This window comes from Ranitomeya imitator, chromosome 9, assembly GCF_032444005.1.
Source record: "Ranitomeya imitator isolate aRanImi1 chromosome 9, aRanImi1.pri, whole genome shotgun sequence".
Lineage (NCBI taxonomy): Eukaryota > Metazoa > Chordata > Amphibia > Anura > Dendrobatidae > Ranitomeya > Ranitomeya imitator.
The window spans coordinates 135,975,822-135,994,812 of record NC_091290.1 but is presented as its reverse complement, the minus strand read 5'-3'; the positions used below and the strand labels follow the sequence as shown (position 1 = coordinate 135,994,812).

General features: G+C 41.8%; 2 protein-coding genes across 2 annotated transcripts in view; one reads left to right on the top strand and one right to left on the bottom strand.

Annotated features, from left to right (window-relative positions):
- Window positions 1–18,991, top strand: part of MARVELD3 (MARVEL domain containing 3) — a 146,202-nt gene that overhangs the window by 3,828 nt on the left and 123,383 nt on the right. The gene's annotated exons all lie outside the window — the stretch shown is intronic.
- On the bottom strand, window positions 6,713–18,492 carry LOC138649054 (carbohydrate sulfotransferase 4-like). Its single transcript, XM_069739148.1, has 2 exons — window positions 18,448–18,492; window positions 6,713–8,025 (listed from the first exon to the last, which is right to left on the bottom strand). Exon 2 carries the CDS (start codon window positions 8,009–8,011, stop codon window positions 6,842–6,844), a length of 1,170 nt encoding a protein of 389 aa, XP_069595249.1. The 5' UTR covers window positions 8,012–8,025; window positions 18,448–18,492; the 3' UTR covers window positions 6,713–6,841.

Sequence of the window (18,991 nt, the reverse complement as noted above, 5' to 3'; positions counted from 1 at the left end):
AATTAATATGGACCCCACTCCACTCCCATAGGGGTGCAGCCGCATATTTATTACTGTAATGAGCGGTATCATGTGACCGCTCAATACAGGAAGAAGCTGTCAGCGCCCGGAGAACCAGGGACCTGCAGGGACCGCGCCAGGAGCAGGTGAGTTTGGCGGGGGCAGTGCGCGATAGTCGCCTGTTCCTCGTTCCACCGTCGGCGTCGCTGTGTCTTCTGTGTCCTCTGCACTGACGCTCAGGTCAGAGGGCGTGATGACTCGATTAGTGTGCGTGCCGCCCCCTGCCTGAGCATCAGTGCGGAGGACGGGAAGACACAGCGACGCTCGGCGGTGGAACGGAGGACAGGTGAATATAGCAAGTGACGGGGGCCTGAGCGACGAGAGGTGAGTGTGATTTTTTTTTTTTTTAAATCGCAGCAACAGCATATGGGGCATAATAGTATATGGAGCATCTTATGGGGCCATGTGCAGCGTTACATGGGGCAAATATCTCTATGGAGCATCTTATGGGGCCATGTGCAGCGTTATATAGGGGCAAATATCTCTATGGAGCATCTTATGGGGCCATAATCAGCATTTGTGCAGCATTATATGGGGCATATTTTAATATGGAGCATCTTATGGGCCCATCATGAACTGTATGGAGCATTATATGGGGCTCCTGATTCAATATGGATATTCAAAAACACTTAACCTACTGATGTCTCAATTAATTTTACTTTTATTGGTATCTATATTTATTTTTGACATTTACCAGTAGCTGCTTCATTTCCCACCCTAGGCTTATACTCGAGTCATTAAGTTTTCCCAGTTTTTTGTGGCAAAATTAGGGGGATCGGCTTATACTCAAGTATATATGGTGTATATATATATATATATATATATATATATATATATATATATATATCTATATCGGGCCACCATCTAGTATATATATATAAAGCTGAGTATGCATGTGTGTACAGTATATACATATATATCAAGCCACGCCCACTTCACATACACCCACCCACTCCGCATAGTCACACTCGCTCCACACACAAAGCCACGTCCACATGGCCCACGTTGTTAGCGCACACTGGCGGAGACACATTCACCTCGAAAGCCATCCTGCAAAACTCACCGGCTGTGACGTCCCGGCCGCTGCGAGCTACAATCATGGCCGCCGCCTTCAGAGTATCAGTGCGCGGCAGGAACAGGTCACAGCTAGCTCCACCGTGTCTAGAATGGAGTTGCTCCTGTGAGGCATGATGATGAGGAAATACCCAATATATGAGGTGATATAATCTGATATATGAGGTGAGATCCGATATATGAGGTAATATAAACCCAAAGATGAGGAAATAGTGAATATATGAGGTAATATAATCTCAAAGATGAGGAAATTGCCGATATATGAGGTGATGTAATCTGATATATGATGTGAGATCCGATATATGAGGTAATATCCCATATATTAGGAAACTGTCAATATATGAGGTAATATAATTTTATATGATATAATATAATCCAATATATTAGGTAATATCTCTTATATGAAGTAACATAATCCCAAATGATGCAATATAATCCGATGTACGAAGTAATATCCAATATATGAGGTAATATAATCCCATATATGAGGTAATATAATCCCATATATGAGGTAATATAATCCCATATATGAGGTAATATCCAGTATATGATTTGATATCCGATATGAGGTGGTATAATCAGATATGTGAGGAACTATCCAATATATGAGGTAATATAATCCGAGATATGAGGTAATATAAACATATATATAAAGTAATATCTGATATGAGGTGTAATAATGCTTTGTTAAATAATATAATACAATATATATAGGGTGATACCCATATATGATGTGATATAATCCAATATGTGATGTAATATAATCTGATATATGAGGTAATATCTGATATATGAGGTGGTATAATCCCATTTATGAGGTAAGATCCGATATGTGAGGTGATATAATCTGATATATGATGAAATATCCAATATGAGGTAATATCTTTTGCATGAGGTAATATAGTCCCCATACAGCTCTGGCAAAAATTAAGAGACCACTGCAAAATGTTCAGATTGTCTGATTTTTCTCTTTATAGGTATATTTTTGAGTAAAATGTAAATTGTTCTTTTAGTCTATACAATTCTGACAACGTCTCCGAATTTCCAAGCAATAAATTTTGTATTTTTTTTTTCTGACAAAGAAAAATGTTCAAAATGAAAAAAAAAAACAACCCAGTGCTTTTCAGACCTCAAATAATGCAAAGAAAACAAGTTCATAATCATTTACAAAAACAATACTAATGTTTTAACTCAGGAAGAGTTCAGAAATCAATATTTTATGGAATAACCATGATTTTTAATCGCAGCTTTCATGCATCTTGGCAGCTTTCCACCAGTCTTTCACACTGCTTTTGGTGCAAAAATATAAGCAGTTCTTCTTTGTTTGATGGCTTGTGACTATCCATCTTCCATCATCTTGATGATATTCCAGAGGTTTTCAATGGGGTTCAGGTCTAGAGATTGGGCTGGCCATGAGAGGGTTTTGATGTGGTGGTCTCTTCATTTTTGCCAGAGCTGTATATCAGGCAATATAATCCTATATGAGAAAATATAATCCAATATATTAGGTAATATCTGTTAGGAATCTTTTAGACGTCCATGTCTCCGATATGTGTGATGACAGTTTTCACACATACTGGAGACATTTGCACACCTAGACCCATTCAAGTGAATGGGTCTGTTCACATGTCAGTGTGTTTCCATGGACCGTGTGTCCGTGGGCAAAGCACGCTGACATGTCCGCTTTTTAACAGCAGCGAAGTCTGTAAAACGTCTTGCACACGTGCACACTGACGACACACTGACGATATCCATGTGATATCAGTGTGATACATACCGGCGACTGGGAATCAGCGGCACTGTTCGCACTGTTCCCAGGTGCTGAAGACCGCTTTCATCGTTCTCCCCTGCTCATACTGCGTGATACATTTTTCATGGTGATCTGTAGTGAACTCACTGAGTTGTACTGAGGTGAACTCACTGACTTTTTCTCACGCTGAGGTCACCGCAGTTCAGCCCGGCTCAGTGACCCGCAGTTACCTCAATGAGGTCCTCACTCGCAGCAGCTCATTCATCAGTGGTTCTCAGCCTTGACAGTCGCATCTTGGCAAGTTGAAAACTTTATCCTCAAACTTGGATTACGGCGGGGGAACAGAACGACGGAGAGGTCAGGGATATGGTTGTGTTTTTTTTGTTTTTATTACAGGAGACGAGGGCTTAAATGGAATGGGTGTTAGGTGAGTATGACTGAGTTTGTTATTTTTAAATAAAAAAAAGACAAGTTTTTTTTTTCAAATAAAAGAATTTATACTTGCTGTGTGTTTATTTATAATACAACTGTAGGATTAGTTATGTATAGGTCCAAGGGAGGAGCCTCATGGATTACACCGCTGTGCTCATAACAGGAAGTTTATGTGCACATGTGAAGAGTGAGGGGAAAGTGAGAGGAGTGAGGGGAAAGTGAGGGGAAAGTGAGAGGAGTGAGGGGAAAGTGAGAGGAGTGAGGGGAAAATGAGACAAGTGAGGGGAAAATGAAAGGGGGAAATAGCGGAGTGGGGGGGAAATAGTGGAGTGAGGGGAAAATGAGAGGTGTGAGGTGAAAGAAGAGTGGGGAAAATAGTGGAGTGATTGGAAAATGACAGGTGTCAGGTCAAAATGAGAGGTGTGAGGGGGGAAAATGAGAGGTGTGTGGGAAAATGAGAGGAGCGAGGGGGAAATGAGAGATGCGAAGGGGAAATGAGAGGGGTGACGGGAAAATGAGAGAAGTGAGGTGCTCACTATCAATACTTGGGTAATCATTTAGTTAATTTGTGGTGCAAATCTGTAGCGTTGAATATATGATGTGAAATGTTTTTATGTGCGATATAACCATTATAATTTGTTATAACCACAGTTATTTACTATGCCCGGGCAATGCCAGACTCTTCAGCTAATATATATACAGATACACAGTGTGTGTATATATATATATATATATATATATTTTTTTTTTTTATCACCATGCAGCATGCTTCCTTCCCTTGTTTTATCATTGGCACATGTCATTTTTATTAACGTGTCCCTAACGGGATTCTTTCTGAATCTTATAAATTACCTTTATTAAATGTAGAATAAAACATCACAAGAGGAAAATATCACAGAAAATAATTAAAACTATATATTAACATCCAATATGGCGAGAGGAATGAATGTTGAAGATATAGAGAAATATTGCATCCTGCACTTATCCTGTTATGCCAAAAAAGTACACAGGTAAAAATTACAAACATCTATACATATAGTCTAGCACTGTCAGATGCAGCATACATTAATAAAGTGCACCAGCACATACATCATATCCAGAACTATAGTCCAATGTGAATATATAATATATCTGATGTATGGTATCATAGAACATATATACCAGTATGGTGCCCTGTAAAGGTAGGTATATCATGTCACATAAATATAGGTGAATATAAAGTACATGCCACCATGTTATACATCCAGACTATAGATAGGTATCAGTATGCATCATAAATAGAATGTGCAGTGACATCCATAGCATGAGGTATAATGCTAGTTCCCAAAGCGCGTTTTGCTGGTGACTTTCATGAGAGAAACGAGGTGTAGAAAGAATTTTATGTTATTTTTTTTTTTGTTCTTCAAAATGTCATCATTTCCTCCATTATGGCACCATTCCTGTCCTTTGAACTTACCTGCACCTTCCATACTGGTGCTTGCAGTCCTTTTTAACGCTTTAAATGCCTTGATATTATCCTGATCAAGCACTTGGGAACTAACGAGGAGTAGGGAAAGGGATCTAATGAGAATGTAGTTGGCTTTTCACATTGGACACGTAATGACAAAATGATCGTTACACTATCAACCTCCTTCATACTGCTTTGCATGTGTGTATCCTCCTATTATGTTCATGCAACAGGATGAGCAATTCGCTAGACCCATCTTTGATAGAAAAATGGTATGAACTTGTGTATGTACAGTTCTTCTGATCACTGTCTCCTGTATTACCGTATTTTTTTTTTTCGGTTTTCTACCTTTGCTGACTCTTGCAATGATGTTTTCCAATATTCAGGAGCACTGCACCCCAGTTCAAAATTTGTCGCACACTTCTAATGACCAGCAGAGTCTTTTCAGCCAACAGCGATATCTCCCGCATTACCACCATACTCATCCGAGCATGCATATGTTATCATTAGGGAGTAAGACGCCTCTGGTGGGGACTTTACTTAGGAGGAGACTAAAAGATTTAGGCGTTGATTTAAATATGCCCTGGCATTCTCCTGGCATCATTTGTAGGGAAAAATTGGGAGGCCCCATCACACAATCTTTTCGGACCGGTTCAGGGTTTGGTTGACTTTACTCTGAAGTGTGTAAGAACTACTAGAAGAGGATGTGTTCTTCAAGAAGGTGCTTTTCATAAACTTTTGAGATACTAAAGGTGCTCAAGCGGTTCGTGTATTCCCTGTGTGGACAGTAGAGTGAGCAGCTTTAAAGGGCCCCATATTCATCAGAGTAAAGTTGGCCAAACCCTAAACTGGACCGACAATATTATGTGAATCATCCAAATCGAGCCCTCATGTGTATGGCAATGTTGGGCGAGATAGCTACCTGGCGAACTATCTACTATGTATGGGGGGCTCAAGACACATCGGTCAGTAGGTTATCTAGCAGGAGAACAAAGCATTACTTCTCTGGGAGATTAGTTGGTGGCTCTATACACATCGGATAGTCAGTCAATCCAGGATCGTCAAACTTTAACTTTATGGGAGAACTTAAGGGTTAGTGAGGTCAGAGAATTAACTGGTATTCTACATACAAACCATTCTAAAAAATAGTATCAGTAAGCAGCCCCAGTTTCTCCAACAGTAATATAAATATAATTTATAGAAATCTAATTACTTATATGGGCTGAGTTATGGATGACTGTTAGATGAGCAAACCTGATCTGTAAAGTTCGAGGGTTTTTACCGGACACCTAATGTACGGTGCTGAACTCCGAACACGGACTTCTCCAGGAATGATTGAGAGATTGATTGATTTTTCAGCTCCAAAGTTCAGGTCACCATTGATTTTTATGGGGTACAGTTCTGGTACCTGAACTTTGGATGAAAGTTCGGTCAAACCCAAATCCCTACTTGCAGCTTTTCTGCTTCTTTTAGCAGACTTTAGCCAGTAGTGTGTTGAATAGATACCTTTTTGCCAGGTAGTTTGTGGACTACAACCATCTTTCTTAGGATACAGGTCTTGAACTGAAGGCTAAATGAGTAGGGTGCAGAAAAAGCACACTGCCGAATCTACGGCCGTATTAATCAAATTTTTTATTCTATACGTTCACAACCAAACAAATTTAATTATATATATATTTTTTTATGTTCTTTGACACAATCCTTATATTTAATAGCTTCCTAATCAAAAGAGATGTCCACTAGCTCCAATGTGGTTCAGAAAATTAAGAAGAAAAAAAAATCTTTACTCTGGGACTGACCTCAGTACTGCAGTCTCCCCACTGTAGTTTCCAGTAGTCACTTAATACGGCTACGTGTTTGGCTGCTGCCTTCTCTATTCCGTCAGTGACTGCGGCAGTCACATGTCCATCAGGAAACGGCAGAGAAATCGCAAGAACAGTCCAATCCGAGAGGTCAATATGCACTTTTATATTTTCTGGACCAAACCAGAGCTATTAAGAATACGTTGGCAGTCGTGTACAAGCCCTTTAACTGAATGTCACCAAGAGTCTTTTCACATTTCAAACAGTGGTCTGGTCTCAGACGTCTTTTTCTCTTTCCAGCAGAGGCAGCAATGTTTCGTAATTTAAGTTATTTTGTTCTTCTTTGCTTTTAAGAAGTTTGTACCCAAAAGTTTCCATCGCCTCGGCGCACATGTTTTGTATCTTTTGGATCGTTTCAAACTTCAAAATGTCGCGCCACGCATTGGAGACCTTTTCCGCATCTCTGGAGTGGACGACAAACATGCTCCCTCGGCCTTTCCCATGGGTTATGTTGTGTATCCAGCTTCTCAGTTGTGGGGTAAAATTTAGTGTACCAAACAGATACATCTGCCTAGCCTTCTCTATAGGGTCCTGTACTATGTCTTCATAACGTACCATCATGTAGCGACTATCCACAGCAATGTGGCTGCCATTAATGGCCGACAGATAAATGTCTACCTGACTCTTGCAAATCGCTTCTATCAGCTTGTAGGGTATGTCATCTGATTTGTAGTCAGATTTGTTTTTTGCTATTCCCCGGAAAATGATATCATTATCCGGAGAAAGATAAGAAGCTGCTATATCTCGGGACTGAAAAATGGCACGCGGATCCCGCACCAAGTGCAAGATTTTGAGATTCAGAGACGGATCTTCTAATAACGGATAAAGACTCTGCAGATCGAAAAACCTCACTTCTTTCACTACAATATGGGTGTGGGTTTTACACGAATTTTCAATGGTGTCAAACGAGTAGTCTTTACAAAGCATCCGGCAGCTGGTCTGAGATATAATATCGGTACGCTGAAAAAGTTTGCAAGCTGGTGGAGAACATAAAGCACGGCTGGTCTCCCATTGAAACAAAGTTGACTTATACCTTTTCTCCGGCATGTAGGCATCAAATACGGACATGTCACACAAGAAGGCGGAACGAACCAAGTCCCTGACGGCCATTTTTAAGACTTTAACGTTTTGACCTGGCAAGCTAGTCCACACGTGCCATGCAGGTTCCATCAAGTAGAAGACATCGGGGTGTTGACTGAAGATTTGGCCAGTAAAGGAAGATCCCGATCTCCATGTAGAAAGGATGAGGATGTGCATCCGCTCTGGTTTTTTAACCGTTGGAGACAGATTGTAGTACTGAATCCCCATCATCATGACTATGAATCCCACAGTCTGAGCGGTTATCAGGAATAACCCAAAAAACTTACATTTGCAGACCTTCAACATAATCTACATGAGCCCTAGGCAAAGGGAGAAAAAAGAGAAAAGCTGTTAAAAAAAAGGATTGTAATAATAACCGTAGCATTTTTTACAAGGTCAATACAGCTCCCGATGCAACAAGATACTACAGACACATATTTGTATGCATGTATGAGTCTTTGTGTTTAGGTGAACGCCGCAGTTGGTAAGTTAGCACCTATGTAAATTATTGATTGAGTAAGCTCATTTTGGTAGATGTGTTAGCATTTTTAAGCTCCTGGTCTTGGTTAGCTACACAAATAAGGGTAAGATCTCACCAGGTGAGGTGGATCTGCTAAGCCTCTGGTCCAGGTGGACATATGGACCCCAGGCGTTGGTGCAGCTTCCAGAGAACACATGGAATAGTAAGGACTAGGTCTAACTGAAAACTTAAGAACTGACGGACAGATGAAGTGGAACCTAGCAGGGATGGATGTGAGTTGAAACACTAGAGTATATATAGTGGAGCATACAAGCAAAGAACACTAGAGTCTCAATCCCTAGAGATTGGTGTGTATGATCAGTGTGCCTTAAATAAGTATAGGGAAATTATGTAATTGATCGACGCTGGGCAACCTGCAAAAAGACAACATGGAGCACAACAGAGAGCAGCAGACCCAGGTGAAGGGAGAGGAGGCCAGGATACCCGTAACTGGTGTGTAGCAATGAGAGTCCGGAGAACTGAGTGGTGTCTGGTTCTGACTTTCTAGATAGATCAATGACGAAGAGTCTGGCCCTTTATGTCATGAGTTGGATGTCTGGGTTAATGAGCAAACACTTCGCCCAGTTTGTTTTGATGAATATCCCTCATTGACTTGTTTGGACAGAAATTGGGTACTTGTGGGAGTTCCTGGGTTTCTAGGAGGGCAGTGAAGTTCTCTGGTCAGAGTGAGGCAAGTAGATATACCTTCAAAAGGACAATATTATTGAGGACTCTGTTTAAAGACAGAAAATATACAGAAAAAAATAACTTGCAACACTAGTTCTTTCATGCCACAATTAGCATGGTGTGTCAGTGGTTAGTACTGTAGCCATGTAGTGAAGGGGTACTGGGTTCAAATCCCACCAAGGACAACATCTGCAAAGAGTTTGTATGTTCTCCCCGTGTTTGCGTGGGTTTCCTCCTGGTTCTCTGGTTTCCTCCCACATTCCAAAGAAAAACAAATGATGAATTTAGATTGTGAGTCCCAATGGGAACAGAGATGATGCTGTCTGTGAAATGCTGCAGAAAGTAATGGCGCTATATAAGCTATAATATAAAACAATGAGGAACATGGAATTCATTGTTTTTATGTGTCTCAACAATGTTCTTTTCTATTCGCCACGACAGCACCCACTAGAGAGAGAGGGGATCCGCCCCTAGGAACAGGAAACCTACAGAGAGATAAAAGGGGCGGCCCCCCCTCGCTCCTCAGTTGGTTTCCTGTTCCCAAGGAGGAAACCCTCAGAGAGAATCTCTGCAGCTAAGAAGAGGAAAAGCTCGCCTGGAACACAGCCTGTACGTCTCTGTTGAGCGACAGGGGCCCCAGAGCGAGCGTCAGAGACGGGTGTTCCTGTTGGTTCCCCCCTCATCTGGATACATCAGCAGCATGCCGGGATCACAACAGTCTCCCTGTTGGGAGACCGTTGGTTTTTGCTCCACCGCCTAAAGAATCCCCGTCGGCACATCAAGTAAGTGTCGCTATGGAAAGCGCTTACCCTCCGGCCACAGTGGGGCATGAACGGCCGCGGTAGCAGGAGCTTCTCTTCCTCTGCAGCATAGAAGGAAGACGCGCGAGCGCACATGCAGGCGCTGTATGGTCGGCGTACCCGGATGTAAAGAGGAACTTCCGGGTATGCGGGGTCAGCTGAGCGTGCTGGCGTGGACGCCTTGGCGCTCAACAGCGGTGGAGAGGGCCAATAAAGTTGGTCAGGTAAAAAAAAAAAAAAAGGGGGGAGGAACGATGGGGGCGTGTATCCCTTGTAAGAACGGCACTATATAAGGCTGAAGACACATGGCACTGTGCGCACCATGTCGTCTCAGGAAGATATTGAGCGCCCACTGGAGGTCGTAATCCTGCCTAGTGGTGATGCTAATAAGAAAATCAGTGGACACTCAAAAATGAGTGATTCCACGGATAAATCAGGGTAAAAATCGTCCCATTCCAAACCCCAGGCCGACCAGACAACTCTGCAGCCGGTATATATTTTATTTTCCGGATAAGTGTATATATAGCTTCATATCTCTTACAGTAGTCTCCTCTGCTTGTGTCTTTTTTGTAGGCTAAGCGGACGTCAAAATCTAAACATAAGCAGTGTAAGATATGTAATGAGCCCCTACCTGACTCATATATTAAGGAGCTATATCAACATTGCATTGATAACACTTTACAGCAGGAGAGTTCGGTCAGGATGAATGACATACGTCTCATGATCCGGGAAGAGCTTCAGTCCTTGAGGGGTAGTCCGGCGGTTAATATGGAAAGGAGAAGTAGAAGGACTCTTTCACCTATAGCCGACACATCAGCAGAAAGTGGAGAGGTGGACTCAGACATCTCTCAGAGATTGGATTCCTCGGAGGAGGAAGATTATGTCTGTTTTCCTACAGACAATGTAAATAATTTGGTTAAGGCCCCTTCACATTTAGCGACGCTGCAGCGATACCGACAACGATCCGAATCGCTGCAGCGTCGCTGTTTGGTCGCTGGAGAGCTGTCACACAGACAGCTCTCCAGCGACCAACGATGCCGGTAACCAGGGTAAACATCGGGTAACTAAGCGCAGGGCCGCGCTTAGTAACCCGATGTTTACCCTGGTTACCATGCTAAAAGTAAAAAAAAACAAACACTACATACTTACCTACCGCTGTCTGTCCTCCAGCGCTGCGCTCTGCTTCTCTGCTCTCCTCCTGTACTGTCTGGGAGCCGGAAAGCAGAGCGGTGACGTCACCGCTCTGCTTTCCGGCTCACAGACAGTACAGGAGGAGTGCAGAGCGCAGCGCTGGAGGACAGACAGCGGTAGGTAAGTATGTACTGTTTGTTTTTTTTAACTTTTAGCATGGTAACCAGGGTAAACATCGGGTTACTAAGCGCGGCCCTGCGCTTAGTTACCCGATGTTTACCCTGGTTACCAGTGAAGACATCGCTGGATCGGTGTCACACACGCCGATCCAGCGATGTCCACGGGAGATCCAGCGACGAAATAAAGTTCTGGACTTTCTTCAGCGACCAACGATCTCCCAGCAGGGGCCTGATCGTTGGTCGCTGTCACACATAACGATTTCATTAACGATATCGTTGCTACGTCACAAATAGCAACGATATCGTTAACAATATCGTTATGTGTGAAGGTACCTTTAAAGCTGTAAGAGGAACAATGGGGGTGTCAGAGTCTAAAGATCCCCAGACACCACAGGACATCATGTTCGCAGGTTTATTGCAGCGAAAGGGCCAAGTATTCCCTGTGAATCAGGCAATTAAAGACCTTGTTAAAAAAGAATGGGCTAAAGGACAGAAGGGCTTTGTACCGGTATCATGTAAGAGGCGGTACCCCTTTGATGATGAGGACTTGGCAGTTTCGTCTAAAATTCCTAAAGTGGATGCGGCTGTAGCATCAACTTCTCGCCGATCCTCCTTACCCGTAGAGGATGCGGGCTCCTTGCCTGACCCCATGGATAGAAAATCAGACGCTCTGCTTAAAAGGTCATGGGAAGCTTGTGTCACGGCATTTAAACCGGCGATCTCAGCTACGTCCACTAGTAGATCTATGCTGGTCTGGCTGGAGCAGTTGGACCAAAATATTAAGAGTGGTGTATCTAGGGAGAAACTACGTGCCTCTATTCCTTTGATTAAGGGGGCGGCAGCCTTCATTTCTGATGCCTCTATAGACTCTCTCCGCCTAGCAGCCAGAACAGCCAGCCTCACTAATACGGCACGGCGCGCTTTATGGTTAAAGAATTGGAAAGGGGATGCCCAGTCCAGGGCTAAATTGTGTACTATACCCTGCCAGGGTGAGTACCTCTTTGGAACGGTCTTAGACGAAATTCTCACTAAGGCAGGTGAAAGGAAGAAGGGGTTCCCTAATCCCTTTATTCCTTCTTACAGAAGGGCGTTCAAGAAGCCACCATTCGGAAGGAAGGTAGGCTTCAGGGACCGATGGAATAACAAAGATTTCAAACAAAAAGGAAATTTGTTCAATAAGCGCCCCTTCAAGCCAGCAGATAAATTCCGCTGATTATATTTCACCGGTGGGAGGAAGACTAAAACAATTTAGTAAGCAGTGGAAAGACATAACGGTTAATCCATGGGCCATTGATTTAATATCTTCAGGCCTCACATTAGACTTTATTAGAAGGCCTCCGGACTCCTTCCTCCTTACCACCTTAAGATCCAGGCCTCAACAAGAGGCACTTGAAACCGAAGTTAAATCCCTCTTACTCAAACAAGTCCTGGTAGAGGTTCCATCTTCCCAGATAGGGAGGGGATTTTACTCTCCCTTATTTCTGATTAGTAAGCCTGATGGCTCTTTCAGAACTATAATTAACTTGAGAAAACTGAACTCCTTTATAAGACCCAAAACATTTAAAATGGAATCCATACGTTCGGCCATAAAAAATCTATTTCCAAACTGTTACATGGTAGTATTGGATCTTAAAGATGCTTATTACCATATTCCTATACACCATTTACATCAGCAATCTCTTCGGGTAGCAGTTTGTATAGAAGGGCAAATTCGTCATCTACAATACCGGGCAATGCCCTTCAGTTTATCTATGGCCCCAAGGGTTTTTACTAAATTGCTAGTGGAAGTAATGTCCTTTTTACGGGTAAAAGATACCTTGGTCATTCCGTATTTGGATGACCTATTGATTGTAGGTAAGAACTCCCTACAGTGTGAGCAGAGGTTACAGGAGGTAGTGTCATCCTTACAAAACCTGGGCTGGCTGGTTAATTGGGAAAAATCTAGACTCCAGCCAGTAACGTGTCAGAAATTCCTTGGGCTCCTTCTAGATTCAGTTGACCAGATTTGCAAGCTTCCTGAGGATAAGAAAACTTCCATATTCGATAAAGTGTCCTTAGCGATCAGAAAGCGTAGTATGTCATTAAGGAATGTCATGTCACTACTAGGTTCTCTAACATCGTGCATTCCTGCGGTCCAGTGGGCGCAGTTCCATACTAGGCATCTACAAAAATTTGTATTGGATGAGGACATTAAAAATAGAGGATGTCTGGATAGAACAGTTTTCCTAACGTCAGAAGTAGTACACTCCCTTATGTGGTGGTTGAATCGAAAAAATCTTTCGAGAGGGGTTCTATGGGTAATCACCCCTTCTAGTATAGTGACCACAGACACTAGTCCTGAAGGCTGGGGGGCACATTTTCAGGATCAGTGGGTCCAGGGTCTTTGGTCCAGTTCAGAACTTAATAATTCCTCAAATGTCAAAGAGTTGAGGGCTATATACTACTCCCTACTTCACTTTCTTCCTCAGCTCAGCGGCTCTCACACAAGAGTATTCTCCGACAACAGCACTGCGGTGGCTTATCTGAACCATGAAGGAGGTACAAGGTCGGACAAACTCAGAGAAGTGGCTTCAGACATCATGGAGTTGGCCGAAGGTCATCTGCTATCCTTGTCAGCAGTGCACATCAGGGGCATAGACAATTTTCATGCCGATTTCCTCAGCCGTCACACTCTTCATCAGGGAGAATGGATGCTGAACAGGAAGATTTTCAGATTAATAACAGCTCGATGGGGTGTTCCTCAAATAGACTTGTTTTCCACAAGAGCCAACCGTCAGGTCAGGAGGTTTGCCTCTCTATGCAGGGAGGACAAGCCGGACATACTCGATGCCCTCCAGGTACCATGGACATTCGACCTGGCCTATGCTTTCCCCCCATGGAATCTATTACCTATAGTAATAAGAAAAATAAGGGAGGAAGGCGCAAGAGTTCTGTTAATAGCCCCATTCTGGCCCAAAAGGCCATGGTTCTCATGGCTGAGGGCGATGTCAGTGTCAGACCCGTGGATTCTGCCTCAGTCCAAGGACTTGCTCTCTCAGGGACCATTCCTCCATCCTCAGGCAAAGGGCATGAACCTGACTGCCTGGAGTTTGAGAGGCAGTTACTAAGTATAAGGGGATTTTCTAGTGGGTTAATTAACACTCTTATGAAGAGTAGAAAACCTTCAACTACTAGAATTTATGTTAGAATTTGGAGAAAATTTCTTCAATTCCATACTGCACAACTTTCATCTGAAGTTCCTATATTTCCAGTGTTGGAATTTCTACAAAGAGGTTTGGAATTAGGACTCTCCGTAAGCACTCTGAAGGTCCAGGTTTCAGCTTTAGGAGCTCTTTTTAATTATGATGTTGCGGGTAATAGGTGGATATCCCGATTTATATCTGCCTGTGAGCGTTCAAGACCAATTAGCATACCGCAGGTTCCTCAGTGGGATTTATCCATAGTCCTGGAAGCATTGACACAGCCATCGTTTGAGCCTCTCCATACAGCCTCACTAAAAAATATTTCTTTGAAAACGGTATTGTTAGTGGCATTAGTTTCTGCTAGAAGAGTGAGCGATCTCCATGCATTATCTATAGATCCTCCCTTTTTATCGGTAACATCAGATAGGATCATTTTGAAAACAGACCCTTGTTATCTTCCTAAAGTAGCCACTACTTTTCATAGAGCCCAGGAGATCTTGTTACCTACCTTTTATGAGAACCACTCAACTCCAGAAGAAGTAAAACTTCATACTCTAGATGTAAAAAGGATTGTGTTAGCCTATTTAGAGAGAACCAGGGACTGGAGGAAGAGTAGGGCTCTCTTTGTGTCTTTCCAGGGTAAAACCAAAGGTACCAGAGTGACAAAGAACACATTATCTCGCTGGATCAGAGAGGCCATAATCTTGGCGTATAAAGCTGGAGGTAGAGATCCTCCAATGCATATAGGAGCGCACTCTACAAGAGCCTTGTCGACTTCCTGGGCAGAAAGGGCGAATGTGCCAATAGACCTTATATGTAAGGCTGCAACTTGGTCTTCACCTAATACCTTCTATAAACATTATAGATTAGATCTATCTTCTGCTTCTGATCTGACTTTTGGGGTATCGGTCCTTGACTCAGTAAACCCACCCAGTCTATAGTCTCTGAAATTCTCTCTAGTGGGTGCTGTCGTGGCGAATAGAAAATACCGGATTACTCACCGGTAATGCTCTTTTATAGAGCCCACGACAGCACCCTTTCACATCCCTCCCTTTTCTGTATATAGTCGCACGTGGTGCTTCTTTGGTGAGGTGTAAATATTAGAAGAAAGTAGCATAAGGTTGTAAATATGTATATATATATATATGGAGAACCTGAAGACCCACCTCTTCCGACAAGCCTACAACCTGCAGTAACCACCGATTGACCAAACCGCTGCACGGCCAGCTCTACCCTCACCTACTGTATCCTCACCCATCCCTTGTAGATTGTGAGCCCTCGCGGGCAGGGTCCTCTCTCCTCCTGTACCAGTTGTGACTTGTATTTTTCAAGATTATTGTACTTGTTTTATTATGTATACCCCTCCTCACATGTAAAGCGCCATGGAATAAATGGCGCTATAATAATAAATAATAATAATAATAATAATAATATGGATATACCTGTTAACTAAAACCTGGCCGCGGTTCCTCCTATTCTCTGTAAAACAACTGAGGAGCGAGGGGGGGCCGCCCCTTTTATCTCTCTGTAGGTTTCCTGTTCCTAGGGGCGGATCCCCTCTCTCTCTAGTGGGTGCTGTCGTGGGCTCTATAAAAGAGCATTACCGGTGAGTAATCCGGTATTTTCCCGTGCATGTGTATAAGGCAATTTGCTGCAGCAGGAGCCTCTTCCCCTCTGCTTTATATGCAGTAGAACAAAAGATAGGTAAGGCCATTTGGAAAAGGGATGGACTTCAGCTTGGAAGTGATCAGCAGGAAATTAACAGATTACTCCAAAAATCAGAAGTTATCCCCTATCCATAGAGCGAGGATCCGTCAAGAATCGGAATCAGAACAGCGGGGGATCAGTAATTTGAGTATGACTTCTTGTGTTATTTTATACACTTCTAAGTGGTTTAAAAGCTAATTTATTTTCTACACAAACCCTTTAATGATAATAATAAAAAACCTGGTGGTTTAGAGTAGTGATGTGGATTAATACTAATGTCCCTGGTGGTCTAGTGTCACCTGGTGCAGGCTATTATTTCATTTTCTTTTATTTTCTAGGGGTAAAGTTAACCTGTACATGAGATGTTAGCGCGGGCTCAGGAACTGAGCACGTGTCATACCCAGCATATGCCGGCAGTGATAGACAGGCAACATCTTTCTATAGCATCATCCAGAATTTGTTCTGATCGCTGCTGTCTATCAATTCACATGCTGCTGTCAATCACTGATAGCGGGATTTAAATAGTGCGATACCCCGTGTGTGCGTATCCCATTAACCCGCGGGGGTCTGATGAGTAGTCATGGCCGTCAGAGGCCTCCTGTACAGCCCAGCGTATTATTGGGTTTTATAAGAGAACTTCATTTTGTCCATATACTACAATACAGTTGTAGACAAATAAAAAAAGTTATGGGTCTCAGAAACAGGCAACACAAATCCTTTTTTTTTTTTTTTTTAATGTTCTTTTTTTTTCACCACTTAACCCCTTAAAGACCGCCAATACGTCTTTTAACTGACCTTAGATATAAGAGAATAGTATCCCCATACAGATGACAATCCAGCAGCTGTCGGCTGTACACTATAGCTGACAACTTGCTGTACCAGCCACGATCAGTATTTGCACCATCTAAATCTGTTTAACCCCTTAGATGCTGCTGTCAATAGTGACTACATCATTATAAATGGTTAACAGTGTGTGGGGGCTTCTTCTTTGTCACAATTGGTGCCCTCAGATCATGATTTTGTTGTCTTGATGTTTGCCATGGCAATTCATGACCAAATAGCGGCCTTAGAGTCTGACGGCTGTAGTAATCTGTTTAGAAGTTAGCAACATTTAGGTGGTAAAAATACACATTTTCATTTCTGTCATACCACTTTGCATTAATTCCTGTAAAGCACCTGAAGGGTTAATAAACTACCTGACAGCAGTTTTCAATATGTTTAGGGGTGCTGTTTTTAAAATGGTATCACGTTTGTGGGTTTCCCAATATATGGGACCCCTAAAGTCACTTCAAACATGGATAAGTCCCTAAAAAAATAAATTTTGTAAATTTCTTTGAAAAAATGAAAAATTGTTGCTACATTTTTAAACCTCCTAAAATGCTAACAAAATAAAATAACATTTTACAAATGGTGCTGATGTAAAGCAGACATGTGTGAAATGTTTTTTATTAATGGTTTGCTGTTGTATGACTATCTGGATTAAAGGGATAATCATTCAAATTTAGAAAATTGCTAATTTTTTAACATTTTTCTAAAATTTTTGATATTTTTTATAAATAAACACAAAAAATGTTGAACAAAATTTACCATTATCATAAAGTATAATGTGTCACGAAAAAACAATCTCAAAATCACTGGGATTTGTTGAAGTGTTGCAGAGTTATTACCACATAAAGTGACACTGGTCAGATTTCAAAAATTTGGCTCGGTCACTAAGGGGTTAAATAATAATTTTAAAAAACTATACATGTTTGGCATAGTCATAATGATACTGACCTGGACACTCTGGTTTCCAGGTGATTTTTACTGCACAATGAATGTTGTAAAAATAACCCCCTCCAAAATAGAAAAAGAAAAGAAAAAAACAGTGGCGAACTTGCATTTTTTTTCTCACAATTTCACTGCAGTTGTAATTTTATTTCTTGCCTTACAATACATTATGCGGTAAAAGGAATGGTGCCATTCAAAATTACAACCTAAAAATCTCATAAAGGTGTCCTCAGATGACAGTGTTCACTGAAAAAAAATAAAAAAAATAAAAACAAATATGGCTCCTAGAAGGAGAGGAAGAAAAAAAATGAAAGCACAAAAAAAAAAAAAAAAAGAAAATCGCCTGGTCGGAAGGGGTTAATGTTGAAAATAAATATACCCAAATCATTAAAGGATAATTCATGGCCTAAATATATCCATGGTCTTATAATTTCTTACACTTCTAGTCAGAAGATGTTTATACTGACCGTACATGGACACTTTGTATACTCGGGTCTCCATCTCCATTGTCTCCTCCTTAAGGCTCATTCAGACATACAATTTTCGTATACGAATGCTATCCGTGGTTTTCATGGATAGAACTCATACATTTTTGGAAAATATATTGGAGACATGTCAGGTTTTGATCCTATTGTCAGATTAGAGTTGACAATACAAATCTATGGGTCCGCGAAAAAATCGGATCACACTCAAATGACATCCGAGTGTGGTCCAGTTTTGGTCCCTACAGCTTTCTGCACCCAGGTATGGAGACAGCTTGTCTTACCTTATTGTATTGTCAAATGAGCTTCCACACAGGTGGAGAATGACGCTTCTGCGTCCTTTTCAAGCTTTTTTCAGCATTTTATGGCACCCAACCTTAGCACATTGTATTTGCATGGTAGAATTATTGTTGACTGTCCTACCTAGCATCTGGTACATATTTACTTATGATGCTTCATTTCGTTTTGTTGTAATAAGTGTAAAAAAAATTAGAATTTTTCATACAGGTCAGACGCATTCATTTCATACATGCAGCTAAAACCATAATTAATTTACCTAAATATAATATATAGATAAAGAAAAGCCAACTAATATTCACTGCATAATGGTTCCATATCAATCCCAAAGAACGAGTATTTAAATTTTCCCTTTTATAAAGGTACTAAACATGCAATGCCCCTGCTTTTAAAGGGAGTCTGCTATCCCTAACTCTCAAATTAAAGCACCTACATGGTCATATAGGGGACTCAGCCCAATGAAAGTCATACCTGCAGTATAGATTTTTCACAACTTTATTTTTAAATAAAAAATATAGGGTCCTCTCCCCT

Excerpts from the sequence above, each read along its gene's own strand:
- LOC138649054 (XM_069739148.1), bottom strand. The coding sequence starts at position 8,011 with ATGTTGAAGGTCTGCAAATGTAAGTTTTTTGGGTTATTCCTGATAACC.